The following is an 18,146-nucleotide window of genomic DNA, read 5'->3' as shown; positions in this document are numbered from 1 at the left end:
GAGTAGAGGTGGGGTGAGGCCAGGAGGTCAGTTGTACTCACCCTCCCTGGTGTCATCATGCATGCCTGTCCCTCCACTTGCTTCTCCAGCATATGGACACAATGACCCACTTGACAACCAGCAGGGCCCCAGTTCCAGTGTCCCTTCCCACCAGGCTAGATGGCTGAGGCCGCTTCTCAGCTGGTCTCATTGTCCTCCACGTATGGCAGAGATGTTTTCTCCATGACCTGCTTCAGGCAGACTCAGCTATGTTCTGGAGTTTTCTTTCACTTCCTCTTTGAAATCCACATTCCAACCTTGCCATTCCAGAGCTAGCCATTCCCTGAATAGATTTTTTTTTTCCTCTGGGCCTTCCTTCCTGTGATGGTTCATTTTATTTGTCAATTTGACTGGGCCACAGGGTGCCCAGGCTTTGGGTCAAACGTTATTCTGGGTGTGTCTGCGAGGATGTTTCTGGAGGAGATGAACATTTGAATCAGTAGACTGAGGAAAGCAGATTGCCCTCCCCAGTGTCGGTGGCCCCTTCCAATTCACTGAAGGCCTGAATAGAACAAAAAGCCTAAGAGGAAACTCCTCCTGCCAATGTCTTTGAGCTAAAACATGGCTTTTTCTGCATTCAGACTCCACTGGAAACGTCAGCTCTTTCTGGAGCTCCAGTATGAGCACCACAGATGTTGGGACTTGTCAGCCTTCATAATCACATAAGCCAATTCCTATTTATAATAATTTTTTTTCTGTGTCAACTTAAACTCTCTATATATAAGTTCATAGAGAAACATTAGGTGGCCAAATATGGCAATACCTGTAATCCCGACACTTCAGGAGGTCGAGGTGAAAGGATTTCTTGAAGCCAGGAGTGCGAGACCAGCCTAGGCAACATAGTGAGACCTGGTCTCCACCAACGGTAAAATGTAAAAAAGATTAGCTGGGCATGGTGGTGCACACTTGTGGTCCCAGCTACTCGGGAGCTGAGGTAGGAGGATTGCTGGAGCCCAGGTGTTTGAGGCTGCAGTAAGCTACGGTTGAGCCACTGTACTCCCACCTGGGTGAAAGAGTGAGACCCCATCTCTAAAAAAAGAAACATTAGGCAATTTTGTCCTTGTGTGTGAATGTCCTAGGATGTACTTACACAAACTTAGATGGTAGAGCCCACCACACGCCTAGGCTGTATGGTATAGCCTATTGCTCCGAGGCTATAATACAAACTTGTACAGCTGTTCCTACACTGAATACTGTAGGCATTTGTAACACAATGGTAAGTATGTGTGTATCCTGCATGTTCTCACTCATAAGTGGGTGTTGAACAATGAGAACACGTGGACACAGGGAATGGAACATCACACACCAGGGCCTGCCGGGGACGTGGGGGGAGTAGGGGAGGGATATCAACGGGTGGGGGAATATGGGAGGGATAACATTAGGAGAATTACCTAATACAGATGACGGGGGATGGATGCAGCAAACTATCATGGCTTGTGTATATCTATGTAACAAACCTGCATGATCTGCACTTGTACCCCAGAACTTAAAGTATAATAATAATAAATAAGTATGTGTGTATCTAAACATATCAAAACAGAAAAGGTACAGCGAACATACAGTGTTACTGTATGTGTTACATCATGTGGGACCACTGTCGTATATGCAGTCTGCCACTGACTGAAATGTTGTTATACGTATGTGGCTCTATATACATATGCACATGCACACACACACACACACACACACACACACACACACACACACACACTCTGATTCTGTTTGTCTAGGGACCCTGACTAATATACTGCCTTTTACCTGGCTTTTTGCTACATACTTATTTCCCCTCTCTATCTTCCCTTAAGCAAAGTAAGATCCCTACTCATCCTTCAAGATCTAACTCATTTGACACCTTACTCAAGAAGCTGTCCCCAGTTCCCCTCACTCCTCTGCTCTCACAGCCTTGTCATCACGCACGCGTAATTGAACTCACTTTGCGGTGTGTTACAAGCATCTCCATGCATGTCTCTCTGCAATGTTGCAATCCCATTGAGAGCAGGGGTCTTCCAGCTCCACATTGCTCCTCCCTAGTTTGAAGCACTGTAAGGGCTCACAGCTTATTTAGAAAATTGTGATGAATTAAATTGGAAACAAGTCACTGGGAGACAGTTCTATGGCCCTTCCCATGAGGATGGGATTTCAAGGTCACCATGGGGTGATGTTCCAAGCAGAGGTGACAGCTATCAGGTGGTGACATTGCACAGCACAGGCTGGGGCTTTCACACCCCCACTGATTTCCTCTAGAATGTTCTGTAGCAGCAATATCACAGGACATTAATAAAATCAATTATTGGATAAAAATCTCTGGTCTCCGAAGCTTCATTTTATGCTATTAACAGGAGAATGCTGTTTTAAAAGGAGATAACGGAGACAGAACGAGAGAGATCAATTACCAGATAAGCTCACCGTGGTGCCCCAGGTGAACACACACACTGGCCAGCAGCCCCTCTTCCCTGCCATGTGGGCCAAGCCCCTGCATCACTGTCTGCTGATCCTACCCTGGTCCTCCCTGGGCAGGTTTCCCAAGTGCAGGAGGTGCATTCTACTCAGTGATGGAATGGGCAGCTCTCAGTTGAGCGCCCTTAGTACCCAGGCACCTTGAGACACTTGCATGGCCACTGGGGTCAGTCATACATGAATGAGCATCTCACCATAGGGACAATATCAGTCCCAGGATACCAACCCTCATGTTCCAGATTAGAACCTGATCAGCACATTCTTCCTGGAAACACAGAGTCTTAACATTTTATGAACTTGAAAGGTCTGAGCTGTTTTAGCTACAGACCAGTTCTTTCCCAGGGGTGTAAGTGCTAACATGCATTGGGAAGTGATCTCTAAACTTAAGTGTCTAGCTTCTCAAGGCCTTGAAGTCCACCCCTCCTGCTGGCTCTGTGGACGGTCTGTTGGCTGTGGAGCTGGTGTGGGCAGGGCAGACACATACCAGGCAGCCTGGGCTGTGGCTAGGAGGCATTCCCTTGCCTCCTCTGCTGGAGAGGACCCAAGAGACTGAGCTCTGCTTTGAGTTCTGCCACTTTCCACCTGTGCAACCCCAGACAAGCCAGTAAAGTTTTTGGAACTTCATCTTCCATACTCAGTTCAGGGGGTTTTAGCAAAGATGAAACGAGATCATGAATACAGAAACCACCTTACACATTCTAAAGTGCTCTAGCCACATACAGTAAGGGTTATTAGTCACTCCTCCATTGATGCTTCTTAAAAATACTAGATTCCTGGATAGGAGGAAGAAAGGAACAGATAGGGTGGTGGGGAGTAGCACACCGTTAGAGATAGAACTCCTCTTTCTGTCCCATCACTGCCTCTTCTACAGCAGAGGAGGAATGACAGTCATTCATGAAACACTGTACCAGCCATGGGCCGACAGTTTATCAAATTGCCCTGGAGAGATGGCCTCTGGGGTTGGGATACTAGAATTCACGTTCCAGTTCTGCCATTTCCTAATTGTGGGATTCAGGTTCCAGTTCTGCCATTTCCTAACTGTGGGATTTTACCTCTCCAGGCTGTATCTCATCCGTATAATAAGGGTATGCACAGTATCCCTCTCATAGAATTGCTCTGAGAACTACATGAAGTTATGTAAGTCAAGATCCTAGAACAGCACCCAGTATACAGAAGTGCTCAGAAAATGGCAGCAGCCATCCATCCTTGTCATTGCTGTGTTTTTATTGCTGATGGTTTGGTTGATGTTCTGCCTCTGACCCCATCTTTGAGCCAAATCTTGTCAAAATAAGCCTGGTCTCTGGAGTTGGGCACTGATAGGTGGACGGGGACTAGTGGAGGACAGGGAGCCGTTCTCACAGACTTCCCGTTCGTGTTGCGCAGCCTTCGGACGCTGACTGGGATGACCTGTGGGACCAGTTTGATGAGCGGCGGTATCTGAATGCCAAAAAGTGGCGCGTTGGTGACGACCCCTATAAGCTGTATGCTTTCAACCAGCGGGAGAGTGAGCGGATCTCCAGCAATCGGGCCGTCCCGGATACTCGCCATCTGAGGTACTTCCTCCTTCTCCCACTCTCTTACCCCCTGCAGTCAAAAGAGATCAACAACAGCAGGCTTGATTCACTGGGGTCTACCGGGTGCAGCGCCTAGTGCTAAGAACTGGGCTGAACCATCTGCTGCCAGTTGGACACTAAAGGGTTTCGGATTTGGTGATTGACCCTGTCTGTGTTGCTTACTGCTTACTGCTGAAAGCCATCCCCAATACCCCAATTCCCAACAGGAGGTTGGGTGCAGGGGTGGCCTCCTTCACTTTAACCTGCTCCTCACCCTAGGGATTATTTGACAGGAACCCATAGAGCACCCAAAACTCTACAGCCAAGGCCTGTTTTTTCCTGGATTCCCATACCCAGACCTGGGTTCCAAAGTAGGGGAAGGGAAGATGAACAGACCATCATAGGGCAGGTACGTGGGTGGTCTCTTTTGTGACTGGGAGAGGGCTTTCCTGTGCCAGCCCTTGGACATTTTGCCACGTAAGAAGAGGAGCCAGCTTGCCATTGGTTCTGCTGCCTGCCTGTGGAGAGGCTCATTCACTCAGATCCATCCTGCCAGCCTTTAGACAGGCCACACCTTTAGTGGGTTACAGAGATCAGGCCTGGAGCTATGTAGTAAGCTTTGTTCCCCAGCAAGAAGAGGCTTTGTGAAGACTTTTTGCCTCATGACCAACCCATTTTAGAGTCATAGCAGCCCTTATGCTCCCAGGTGAGACCTAGTATGCAGGTCAGTTTCAATCCCAATTCCTCCACTTCCTGCCTCCTGGCCTCCAAACTGGGGGCCCAGAAATGCCAAAGACCTATGTGGGCTTTTCTTGTCCGGTGCAGGAAATTCACTTTGCACCGGCCTTAAATAATAGCAGACTGGCATGCTGAGAGGTTGTGGTACCGGTGTTAGCTTCTTAGCCTCTTATATTTGTTTGGGTCTATGGGTACTCATGTTGTGGAAACTGGGGTTTATAAGCAGAAGGGCAAGAATATTTTCATGACTTATGAAGCTGATTCTTCTGGCAGTTCTTAAGTTGGTACTCTGTGAAGTCTGGCAGACTCCATCTCCCCAACTAGGTCGCACAACTCAGAAACCTTGTCTTCCACAGCACGTATGATTTGGAGTGACTCAACCAGTCCTTGTTGATCACTATCATTGCCAAAAGCAGCTGAAGTCTTGGTTTCTCCATGAATATAGCAAGTGGGGTGAACTAGATGATATGATAGCTTCTTCTAACTCTGCCTTTCTGTAAATTTAACTTTCCCCTCAAGGGACCCATGAGACTCTGCATTAGCATCAGTTCCTGGCCGTCCCCTACTGCCAGAGACCCAGGGTGTGGGCTATATCTGCTTACTCCCTTCTGCTGGCCTGAAGCTTCTGACAGTCAGAGTCTTGTATGATTCCTGTTTAAATTCCTGGGCACCTATCCTACTCCTTGGCATCTGAGAGAATTTTACTTAAATATTAGGTTATTGTATTTCCCTGAGTAGAAACTGCCTGTAGGAGAGAGGGGAAGAGGGAGGAGACAGGAGCCTGAGAAGCCCTGCTGGGTCTTATACAGGTGGAACCTTCTCCTCAGTCCAGAGGCCAAGGCTTTCTTGAGGGACAAAGGGAGGTCTCCCAGCCAGGAAAGTTGCTGGCGCATCTGGATGACAGCCCCCTGAGAGACACCTGTGACTGCTCCCACCTGCAGAAAGAAGGCACCAAGTAATTCACTGAGCAGACAGGTACATAGGGATACCTGAGCAGGACTAATTTCTGCATTTACCTTCTTCTACCATTTAGAGGCAGAAACTAACATTTTACAAGAGCTGGACATATGTGGTGGTAGGTGATGACAAACTGAGTTTGTTTCCAAGCAGCCCAGCTCATAGTGTCCAGTTCCAGGCTTTGCACCTAGCCCAGTGTGTTCCATCTGTTAAGAAAGTGTGATCTGCTGGGATTATAGCAAGAAGCGAAGAGAGGATTTAGTCAGAATTTAGACTCCCTTTGGGAAGACAAAAAGGGAAAGTGTATCAGCCATATGTCTGCCTCAGGGCACCAGCCTTGCCCTGTGGGAGCTGGGATTGTGTTACTCAGAGAATTTCAGGCTTAAAGAACTTACTCTGAATGTGCAGGAAAAGGAAAGGTCGGGGGATTGAGAATGAGGACAAGCACATGGGACCAGCAGCCATCCAGGAGTATGATCATCTACTATGTGCAAAACCCCAGACTAGCACTGTGAGAGGCCACCAACTGGATCAGTCATCTCTAAGCCAAGTTTAGTCACCATGCCAGTGTCACCCTTGTGGTGATAAGAGCTCCAGAGACTGCCAGCAAAGCCCTGTTTTCTTCTTTCAACTGGGCCCTTCTGTCTACAGGATCTCCCATGTCCAGCTCTTGGTTCTCAGGGGAATCCTGACTATAGGTTGGAGTCATCAGCTATGTCTTTTACCTTCTGTGATGCCGGTCTCCCTGTTGTGCACCAGCTTCATCCTGATGCAATTCCTGGGGCTAGCCTGTCTGGGCTGACAGGGCTCTGGGACCTTTGGGGCCCTGTCTGCCTCAGATCTGACCTAATGCTGCTGGTGACCTGTGTCCTGGGGACCAGGGATTCTCTGCAGCACTACTGACACGTGGGAGTAGATAATACTTTGTCGCAGGGTGTCCTGTGCATTGTAGGTTTTTTATCAGTACCCCTGGCTTCTACCTACTAGTTGCCAATAGCACATTCCCCAAGTTGTGACAACCAACTGTCTCCAGACCTTGCCATAGACATCCCCTTGCGGGCAAAATTGCAGTGAAAATCTCTGCTGTAAATCCAGCCCTGCTTTTTACCTAAGTTCTCAAAAACGAAATGTGAGCATGCATTATCAACCCCATCACCAGCAACAGGACAAGGCCAAGCCTTCTTTGTGAAAGCAGAGTTGAGTGGAAGGCAGTAACAGTGCAGGGGCTAAGGACACTGACCTTGGGATCAGATTGCTTTGTTTACACTCGTGGTTGTGCTGTTGACAAGGAGTGAACTTAAAGTTGCCTAGCTTCTCTGTACCTCAGTTTCCTCTTTTGGTAAATATAACAATAATTATCTTACCTTACTCAGTTTTTATAAAGATCAAATAAAATATATATACTGTATTTACCTGCCTAATAGTAAATATTTTTCAAATTCTAGCTGTTGCTATTACTACAGGGTATATGGGCAGGCTAATACTGGAGGGCCAGGAATGGAAGGAGAGGCCTCTGCCAGAAAACTCAAGATGATCAGGCAAGACACGCAACTAAACCCCTAAATTGAGCACACGTCTGTACCCCAAGTACTAGGAAAGAGCATTAAGATCACTAAATCGGCTGGGCATGGTGGCTCATGCCTTTAATCCCGGCACTTTGGGAGGCCGAAGGAGGTGGATCATGACGTCAAGGATTAAAGACCAGCCTGGCCAAGATGGTGAAACCCCATCTCTACTAAAAATATAAAAACTAGCCGAGCGTGGTGGTGCATGCCTGTAATCTTAGCTACTCGGGGAGCTGAGGCAGAGAATGGCTTGAACCCAGGAGGCAGAGGTTGCAGTGAGCCAAAATCATGCCACTGTACTCCAACCTGGGTGACAGAATGAAACTCCATCTCAAAAAAAAAAAAAAAATCATTAAGTTGTCAAGTTGTCAGGGACGGTGAGAGGGCAGAGGAGAACAGAGGGTTTCAAGGTCAGGTTCAATGCCAGAGAAATGGTAGTGAGTGATGTCAAATCCCTGTGAGTGTGGGGCACTTGTCCTTAGCATTGTTCATAGAATTTATCAATCCAGGCTTCTTACAAGAATCACTTGGGATGTTTTCTTTCAATGCTGATACCCAGACTCCAACCAGCTGAAGTATCTCTTTTCTAAGCTCCCTAGCCAGGGTTAGGAACCACTGCTATAGGTAAGCGCTTCTTAAAAGTAAATAGTCAAACAAAGAACCCCTCTAAGGATCTTGTTAAAATCTGATTTAGTATATCTGACATGGGGCCCTGAGAGTCCACATTTCTAACAAGCTCCCAGGTCATACCAATGCCGCTGGTCCACGAATCACACTTTGAATAGCAGGGACTTGGAACAACCGTTCTCAAAATCTGGTTCCCCAAACCAGCAGGCCACCAGCATCAGCATCACTTGGGAACTTGCTAGAAACACAGACTCTTATGCTTCACCCAGCACTACCAGATCAGAAACTCCGGGGGTGGAGCTTGGCGATCTGAACTGATTGTGTCTTGGCGAGAGCTGCAGGTGATTCTGATGCTGGCTCAAGGTTAGAAACCACAGAGCACCAGCTTGTACCTGTGGCTTATTTTTGTGGCCTAGACAAAGTTCATAGGTGGGAATGGTGCAGCCAAAAGGCTGAGGCTCTGAGTAGAGAGTAGAGGCCCTGGAATGAGGCCTCCACCTGCCCACATACTATAGCCCTCTCCATTTCTCTGCTGACATGACTTCTGTCTCAGGCCCTGTGGAGACTTTGGCCTCTCTGGTCCCTTCTTGTGCCTCCCTGGTCCCTTCTTGCACCTCTCTGGTCCCTTCTTGTGCCTCCCTCCTTTCCCAGTTCTTTCATTCACAGGATCCATGTCCTGCCATCCTCCTAGCAATAGGCATCACCTCTACTGAGAAGCTCCTACTGTGGGGTCACTCTTGGCCCCATAGCCACTGGCTCACTCTGGACTTCTGATTCCTTGGGGAAACCCAATCACATTGATACAGTCTTTGCCCCTGCTGGGCCTCCTTTGTGTTCCCATCATACCTTGCAGCTAAGGTCCTGCTGATACCAGTTGCCCTCTAGGATGAGTAACATGTATGTGATAGGAACTCAATAATGTTGAACAAATGAAAGGGAGGATAAGACTGGAAAGGCAATTGACCACCCTCTCCCACCTGCTTTATGTGCAGAGAGGAAAAGATGAGCTAAAGGAAGCCCCTTCTTATCACCCTTTAATCCTCAGGAGCCTCGTAGAAGGAGTCAGGAGAAAAGACTCAGTTAAAGGAAAACTGCTTTTTCCTTAAAGAGTTCTCATTATTGAAAAAAGAAGGTGGAAGAAACCGCATGTGGGAGGGGTCTGAGCTTATTAAATTTGCTTCCAATTTTCTTACCACGGTAATTGGATTCTGATTTATAGAATGCATTTGGACAGCGCCTGAAACAGAGAACTATTAGCTGAGCATTAGAACAAGTGCTGCCAGGAGGGGGTGTTGGGGTGAGCAGCTCAGGAATCTGAAGATGCTGTGTGACGGGGGACGCAGCAGGTGGGTAGGGAGGGGGAAAAAGGAGGAAGGCTATAGAAGTTTCACCCAGCAGGCAGCTGTGCTAATCGAATCTCCTGATGCACTGGCAGTGTGGACCCCTTATAAGCAAGCCATACAGAGCACCATGTGATAAAAGAAGCCCAGAGAGTCCAGGCACTGGTGGCTCATGCCTGTAATCCCAGCACTTTGGGAGGCCGAGGCGGGTAGATCACCTGAGGTCAGGTTCAAAACCATCCGCCAACATGGCAAAACCCTGCCTCTACTAAAAAAACAAAAAACAAACAAAAAAAACCCACAAAATTAGCCTGGCATAGTTGCTCATGCCTGTAATCCCAGCTACTTGGGAGGCTGAGGTAGGAGAATCTCTTGAACCTGGGAGGCGGAGGTTGCAGTGAGCCGAAATTGGGCCATTGCACTCCAGTCTGGGCAACAAGAGTGAAATTCTGTCTCAAAATAAATAAATAAATAAATAAAGCAGCAGCCCAGAGAGGCCCAGGGGCTTAATTTCCCTATCTGGAATGAAAGTGAGTAGCCATTTTTCTTTTGATTCTTCTTCCGTGAAGTCCGAGGTATTTTAGGAGAGATAGTCCGGTCTATGCGGAATGTGAGACAGTAGAGATCAGGAGTAGAAGGAGCTAAGACAGGGCAGGCTTTGAGCCCCCCTTTCCCCAGGTTTACAGGGTCCTTGGTGGTGGGCACTGAGTGATGCCACATTCAGTATGTCTCAAAAGGTAAGTTCTACAGCTTCACAGGCATGCCCTATTCATTTGTGCTTGGGGTTAGCAGCCTTCCTGTGCCCACCCCACCCCTGATGTGCATTTGATGTGGTCTTCACTGTTGAAATGGAAACCTCCGTTGTCAGCCTGTAGACATGCATGTCTCTGCTACAGCCTCATCCTCTCATCCCTAGTCTCAGGCTGGGTGACAAGGTGAGAACAAGGTGCCCCTCAGTGGCTTTCAGCACATCCCTGTTCCTCTCAGCTTCATTTCTCAGCTGTGAAATAAAGGTGTTGGACTTGCTAACCTCAAAGCTTTAGCACTCAAGTCTCCACACAGTTATAGATGAGTGCATTCTTCTATGTATGGTCTCTTCATTCCAGACATATACATATACACCCCCCCCCACCTCAATTGAACAAAACATGGAGCTTGCCTGGGGACATCCTAGCTCCAACTTCCACTCATAAAGTTGACAATTCTGTTAACACAGAGGAGAGTCTTAATTTCCAAGTCACTGTTTAAGTCCTGTGAGATCATGAGGATGAAAAAAGTGGGGTAGGCCGGGCGTGGTGGCTCACACCTGTAATCCCAGCACTTTGGGAGGCCGAGGCAAGCAGATCATGAGGTCAGGAGATCGAGACAACCCTGGTCAACATGATGAAACCTCATCTCTACTAAAATACAAAAGATTAGCTGGGTGTGGTGGCATGTGCCTGTAGTCCCAGCTACTCAGGAGGCTAAGGCAGGAGAATCATTTGAACCCGGGAGGTGGAGTTTGCAGTGACCTAAGATTGCACCACTACACTCCAGCCTGGGTGACAGAGCGAGACTCCATCTCAAAAAAAAAAAAAAAAAAAAGATGCTACATGTACTGGAGGTGGGAAATAGGTAACGTGCTTTAAATAATAAATTCACTGTAAGGAACGGACAGCTTCTAGCTGGGGTGAGTTGTAGATGATTGTCCAGGGGAGTTCTGCTATTTATATATCAGGTTCGTGCAAAAGTGATTGTATTTTTTTGCCATTACCTTTAGTGGCAAAAACAGCAATTACGTTTTAATACATAAAGCATTGACTGGTCCAACAAGTAGTCCTCATTTTCCAGTCGTCCCACTCCCATCCCATCACCCCATTCTGGTGACAACAGCTGGATTTACCATTATCCAAGTGGTACATAAAACATCTGGCAGACAAGCAGCCACCAATAGAGACATGGCCTAACAGGAGGGAGGGAATATTTTGATAAAGCATATGTATGTTTTTGCCAGCAGTGCCTATGATGGGGTTGCTTTGATTGCAGGGAGCAGGTGTCAGGGTGGACTGAGCTTGTGAGCCATGGGCTGGAAGATCTAGCTGGGGAAGCCTCATTGGGTCATGTCTGCCTGGCCTGGCTGGGTCTGTGTGTTTTCTTCCACCTATTCTCCCAGCCTTTGTCCAGTGCGGTGCTGAATGGCTCAGACAGTGGGGCGCCCATCACATGCCTGGAGGGAAAATTCCACACTTTGATACCTCTCACCAGGAAGACATTTTTCCTTGGCTCCTTTTCCTCCTGGGAAATGAAGGGGCAGTGGCCCAGCATCTCATCTCATTTCTCCCTCCTTCTATTTACTCGGTTGGAATGGCTGCCAAAGATCATCATCATTTCTCTCCTTGTACTCGTCACTTAGCAGTAATAGGATAAAAATCTTTACAGCTGGAATGGCAAAGCATAAAAAATGTTCATATTCCCTCAGAGTCAAGGCTATTCCACTAGCTCAGCACAGCGTTAGTGATTCCACACCAAGGCTGAGGGGAGGGGAGGGGGAGCCCATCACAGACACTAAGCTTTTGCAAACAAGCTATCCCCATCTGTGATTTCCTGGTCCCCCTGTGCACCATTTTTCAATACAGGATGTGAGCCTGTTGATAATAGGTCTCAGTGCCTTCACTCCAGAGCATCTCTGAGTTTCAAGGAGCTTTGCGGGAGGAAGGGAACAGCAGGAAGAGTTGCAGGACATCCTGGAGGTATGTCTGCAGGAGAACTGTGTCCACAGCCTGGGGAAGTTTGCAGTACCCTCTTGTCAGGGTGAGAGGGGAGGAAAGGCCACCGGGGTGCCTGCTCTGCCTGTTTTCTGGTAGTAATTTTTGTCTTGGCCACATAGCAAAGCACAGGAGCTAGCAAGGGCCTCTGGGTCAGGACGCCTCCCCAGTCCTGGTCCCCTGAACCTGCAGGCCCCTCCTGCTGTCCTTTGAGTGCCTGTTTGTTTTTGTTTTTTATTTTTATTTATTTTTATTTTTTGAGTTTCAGGGAGATTTCCCAAAGGGATAACTCCTCAGGCTTCAAAAGGGGACCAGTTAGCAACACTGATGAGAATTCATCTAAACTGCCTTAGCCAATTTATTTCTTTGCACCTTGTTACCTATTGAATTCCTGCCAGCTTTGACTTTGCATTGTACATTTCATTCATTCATTCATTCATTTGCTCATTCCTTCACACATTTGTTGAGCAATTGCCGTGTGCCAAGTCCTGTGTTAGGAACTAGTCTCCACACCTCGCGAGCTCATTGCCTAGTGGGAGAAATGGACATGGGACCAATTCCTGATACTCAAATGTGAATTGCACTAAGGCCATACCCTTGCTCTTGGAATTAATACACAGACTTCCTGCCCTCAGTGTTCAAGCACCCAGCTCCTGCCCTGTCTCTGGTTTGGGGGTAGTTATTTCCATCTTGGCCATGCAGCACAGCATAGGAGTTAGGAGCTGTCCTGTGAAAAAGACAAAACAGCATTAGGCTGTCCTGCAAAGGAGAAGGAATTTGCATGTGTGGGGGAGGCAGAGGCTTCTTGGAGGAGATGGCATGGGCAGCCGTTAGGTGCCTGGTGAGTGGGGCACGTAGGATTTTACCAGGTAGTAGACATTCCAAGTTGAGGGATGAGCATAAGGAAATAGAAGGAGATATAAGAGTCTGTGTTTCATAGGAATAAGCCCAATTTACTTAGAATGTGGACAGTGGAGTGGAGGAATGAGGGGAGAATATTCCGGAAGATAACTTGGGGTCATGGTGTGGCAAAGTCTTGAACTCAGGATAAGGAGTTTAGAGTTTATTCAGTAAACTTTGGAATGCTTTCATGTTCACACTGTCACTGCCTCACTGTCCCAGCAACCCTGGGAGGTGCCCTAAGTAACACATTCCCAGCCAGCACCGCAGCCAGGAGGAAGGAAGGCAAAGTGCAGTGGAGCAAGACAGCACCAGGCAGCAGTGGGGCCCCCACCCCTAGGGTGGGAAACTTTCCCTAACCAAGTGCAGGCTGGACAGGTGGCTGGCCCAAGAGCTCGAGCCTGATGTGGGAACTCGGCCTGAAAGTACTGTTATCCTCGTAGTGGGGGCATTGGGTCTTCCACTGGGGCGTTTGTTCTGAAGTGAGGCAGGAGCAGTGAGAAGCAGGAACTAGTCTTAGGGGAGAAGGAGCTGGTAGGGGCTGGAAAAGAAGTCTGTCTTTCATCCCCACACTCACTGCTGGGTTTCTGGACTAAGCACTAGTGTGGGCTGCAGAGACTTGAGCAGAACAGCTAGACTCGCAGATTAACCACACGATAGGGTAGAGATCTGGGCTCAGAGAGGTTAGGGGACTTGCCCAGGGTCACACAGCCAGTCTATGCTTGACTGAAACGCAAAATCAATTTTTCAGATTGTGGGTCCATATATTTTATTTTATTGTCACAAACATAAAACTTCTAAAGTTCACTGAGAGAGAGAAAGTGTGTGTGTGTAGGTGTTTGACTTGTGATTTGGGGCAAGGAGAAGAGGTGATAGATGAGGATTCTGGGTTTCCCAATTAAAATAGTTTGATTATTATATTTTTAGCTTTGCCCGGAGGTGCTAAAATAATACATTTCAACCATCTAATTCAATTAATAGTGTCATCTGCTGTTCTGTTATCTGGGCCAAATGCCAGTGGGCAGGTAACCCAAGAAGAACCTTGTGTGGTTTTGAAAGGTACCAAGTGGTCTTTGTTCTGGGGACAGATTGCCATTCTCTCTCCCTAAGTTTGCCTCCTATATTTCACATTACCATGGGAATGAGGCAATGGAAAGAGATGTAGAAATGTTTTCAATGCTCAGGATGGAAAACTGATTTGGATTAAATATTTGCCAGGAAAAATTCATTCTATAAATTGTTAAGTCTAAGACTATTATAGATCAGTTAAAAAAAAAAATCGGACTGAAAGTTTGCCCTCAGGGAACTTGGATGCCCCCAGTGAATAAATTCCCCAGGTGGACAAGTGGGAGCTACCTTACTACCCTCCCAGGCCACTAGTACCTCCCCACCTTGCAGATCACTTTCCATGGGAGGCATGGCTCCTTCAGCTCAGGGTTTCAGTAACACCAATGGCAATGTGGTATCAGTTCTCTTCCTTTGAATTATCTGTCTTAATAGACAGAGGAAGAGGGGTGAAGAGCATTCCCTTGATTTGCACTCTGCATCCTGGTGGTGCTCTCCTCAGTACTACGGGGAACACAGGAGGGGTGGAGAAGACAGCACTGTTGGCTTTGGCTGTAGCTTTTGCCTATTTCATGAGCTTTCCATGTTCCAGTTGAGTGGCTTTTGAAATCTTGCACAACCAAAATCTGCCCCAACAGATTTCCTTTTCTTAAGGAAATCTTTTATAGAAATATAACATACATATGGAAAAGTACATACCTTATGCAGGTTCATCTTGAAGAATTTTTCCAAAGAGAACACATCTATGTTCTTGCATCAAGTACCTACAGCAAATTAAAAAATATTATCAGTTTGCCAGAAGCCATCCTCGTGCCTGTGCCCCATGAGAATCCTCCATGGCTATCCTGTCTGTAAAATCTGTAAATTAATGTTGCTTGTTTTTGAACTTTATTTAAATGGAATTACACGGTATATACTCTTGTGTATCTGGCTTCCCCCAAAGTTATGTGCATGAAACTCAGCCACATTTTTGCAAGACACAGTTTGTTCATTCTCATTGCTGTGTAGTATTCCCTCAAAATGTATATATTACAATTTCTATATCTACTATCAATGCTCATTTGGGGTTTTTCCAGCTTGGCCCTTATGACTAGAGCACCTATGATTAAGCATCTGCTGATCTTTTGGTGAACACGCATACGCGTTTCTGTAGGGTGTAACCCTAGAAGCTTTTGTAGCTATCATCAAATATTTAATGAAGTGCTTAGAGCAGGAGTTCCTGTTGCTCCAGGTCCTCGTTATCAGTCACTTGCTATCGTCTGTATGTTTCATTTTTTGCCTACCTGGAGGCTGAGTAATGGTGTCTTCTTGCGGTTCAAATTTGCCTCTCCCTGCTGATCAATGAAGTCGCACATATTTTCCTATGTTTCTTGATCGTTTGAAAGCCTAAGCAAGCATTTTGCCCCTTCTGCATCTGTCTGTGCCTTTTGCCCAAGAACCAAGCACAGAGCCTGGCTCTCAGTCCCTGCTCAGTAACCTGCCTTTCTTCTGGTTAGTTTTTGCCATTTTGTCCAGGCTTTTAAGGCAGCGTGATACCGTAAGAGGAAAAAATAACTGGCCTGAGCCTGAGAAGATGCACGCCCTTTCTAAGATACTGTCCAACAATGCCTTCAGCTCCCTGGGTGTCTGCTTCCTCCCATGTAAGATGAGAGAAGTAAGCTGGGGATGCTTATTAAGGTCACTTCCAGCTCTGTCTGCTGGTTTGAAAATACTTCTGCTGGTAAGAGCATGCGGGAACTGGCTTAGGAACTGAATAAGTTGGAGGCTATTTCCAGAAACATGAAGCCCTCCTGCTCAGCAGTGCTGCCCCTCCCCCTGCCCTGGATCACTCTTTCCCCTCCCCTACTTCCCTTCCTAACAGGACTCCAGGGACCTGCAGAGCATCAGAGCCCTTTTATTGCCACTTTGTCCATTTCCTCATGCAGGTCTTTACCACCCTTTCATGCCTTCCATGCAGTGCAGGTTGCCAGGCCTCTCCCAGCCTGAGATGCACATGTAGGCTGGTTTGCCATGTCTTCTCACTTATCTGACAGCCCCAGACCTATTAAACACAGCAACAGCAGAGCTGCTTGCTCCTGGAGTTGGCATGTCACATAGAAGGCAGCTTGACTGCAAACATTGGTGACCTGCCCACATTTTTCAGGCTAAAATAAGGAGCTGAAACACACAGACTTCTTCTCTTTAAAACCTGGATCACTGTCAAGTTCCATTACCATTTCCCCCCCACGTGCTTCAAAGAACCACTGGCTCTTATGATATAACACATATGCCTTACTGCCAGGAAGAAACAGGGCAAGTAGGATTGGCTTGAGGAAATTTCAAAGAGGTTCCATGCTGGGACCAGGGTCCTGGGGCGATTCCTACAGGAGAGGATGAACCATGCAGTAAGCCCTTAGAGTAAGACTCTTCATGCCTTGTATTTCTTTCTTTTTTTTTTTTTCTTTTGAGACAAAGTCTTGCTTTTTTTCCCATGTTGGTGTGAAGTGGCCTGATCTTGGCTCACTGCAACCTCCAGCCCTGAGGTTCAAGCGATTCTCCTGCCTCAGCCTCCCAAGTAACTGGGATTATAGATGCCTGTCACCACGCCCAGCTAATTTTTGTATTTTTAGTAGAGACGGGGTGTCACCATGTTGGCCAGGCTGGTCTCAAACTCCTGACCTCAGGTGATCCGCCCACCTCGACCTCCCCAAGTGCTGGCATTGCAAGCATGAGCCACCGTGCCCAGCCCATGCATGTATTTCTATAGGACTTCACAAAGTGCTTTCCCATCTCTTTCTCATGTCCTCAGTAGCTCTTTGGGTGAAGGGGCCATTGCCATTCCATAGAGAAGGAAGCTGAGACCCAGGCAGCATAACTCGTTGACTAAGTGGCTGGCCGAGGTCTCCTAACCCTGTAAGCTTTAACATACAACATCTCTGTCACTTACTAGCTGGACCATGGGTGAGTTACTCAAACTCCCAGAGACTCCATTTTTCATCTGTAAAATGGGAATAATAATGGTCCTCAGGGTGAGGTGAAATGATTGATGTCAAATGCTGAGCCTCATCTTTAACCTCTAGTAAGCACTTGATGAGTGTTTGCTAGCTGTGGCCGTGAGCAGTCAAGTTAGTACTGGCATCAGGACTAGCAATAGCATCTGACTTCATGATCTTTCCTGCTGCTCCACAGCTGTGGGCCAGAGCAGGTCTGAGAGGCAGGGCAGATAGGTGACAGGTCCAGGGGTGGAGAAAGGGGTGACGTGGATGATTTTGTAGAGGTCGTGGCTCTGCACCCTGCTCCCCAGCTCTGAGTCAGGGTGCTACGGCTCACATGAGTCACAGTGGAGCTGAGAACAAGGTGGGGTGGGTGCAGGGCACGTGGGCAGGGACATCCTTAGAGAGCTCCGGGCCTCGGCCTTGGCTCCTGGCACTGAACGTTCCACTTGCCTGAATGTCAGACTTACTTTAAAAACTGGAAAACAAAATGAGCGAGGAGGCGACTGCGATGCCACGTCTGGTGAAATTTGTACATGAAAGATACTGGGGATGGAAGCCAAGGCCAGCAGAGGGAGTGATTCAGAGCCTGGGGCCAGCAACTACAAAATGGGCTTGACAAGAGACGAAAAGAGCAGGAGAGGAGATGACAGCTGGGAGGGGGCTGCTGTGGGAGGGAGACCTCTGAGCCTGAGGGTGGCAGACGCAGGATGGAGCACAGAGGGCCACGTGAGGCCCCAGGCGGCTGGAAAACTAAGCAGGGGCCGTGGGATGGAAGCAGGACTTGGCTAGTGACCCCATGGATCACAGAGTAGTGAGGGTCCCATTGGGCTAGCGAGGGGTAAGATCAGTAATTAAATGCCCTTGAGTTTATCCTTGCTGTTCCTGAGGCAACAAGAGGAACCCCTGATCTCCACGGAAGCTTTATTGTATTATCCAAACTGCTCTCCCCTCCTGACCTTGTCTGACCCTCCCGATAGCCATGACCTCGTCAGAGCGGGCGTGCTGGTTGAATCTCTTTGCCTCCCAGCCCCTCCCTGTCTCTCCTCCTCGACTCCTCATAAGGTCACATCATTTACTCCTTGCCCCAAACCCTCCTGCCCCCACCTCTCAAGATAGCAAGCACCCTCTTTGCTCCCATCTGCTCCATCTCAGGCTGGGTGCCACCACCCTTCAGACTTTCACCTAA

General features: G+C 47.8%; 1 protein-coding gene across 2 annotated transcripts in view; it reads left to right on the top strand.

Annotated features, from left to right (window-relative positions):
• Positions 1 to 18,146, top strand: part of GALNT14 (polypeptide N-acetylgalactosaminyltransferase 14) — a 233,210-nt gene that overhangs the window by 147,161 nt on the left and 67,903 nt on the right. For both annotated transcript variants that reach the window (XM_032239220.1, XM_032239219.1), the window contains exon 2: positions 3,880 to 4,049. In XM_032239220.1, coding sequence (XP_032095111.1) covers positions 3,880 to 4,049 — 170 coding nt within the window. The remainder of the gene's footprint in view (positions 1 to 3,879; positions 4,050 to 18,146) is intronic.

Source organism: Sapajus apella, unplaced genomic scaffold, assembly GCF_009761245.1.
Source record: "Sapajus apella isolate SASKATOON/1434 unplaced genomic scaffold, GSC_monkey_1.0 scaffold44, whole genome shotgun sequence".
NCBI classification, from domain to species: Eukaryota; Metazoa; Chordata; class Mammalia; order Primates; family Cebidae; genus Sapajus; species Sapajus apella.
The sequence above is the reverse complement of the archived record's forward strand: the minus strand, read 5'-3'. Positions and strand labels throughout refer to the sequence as shown.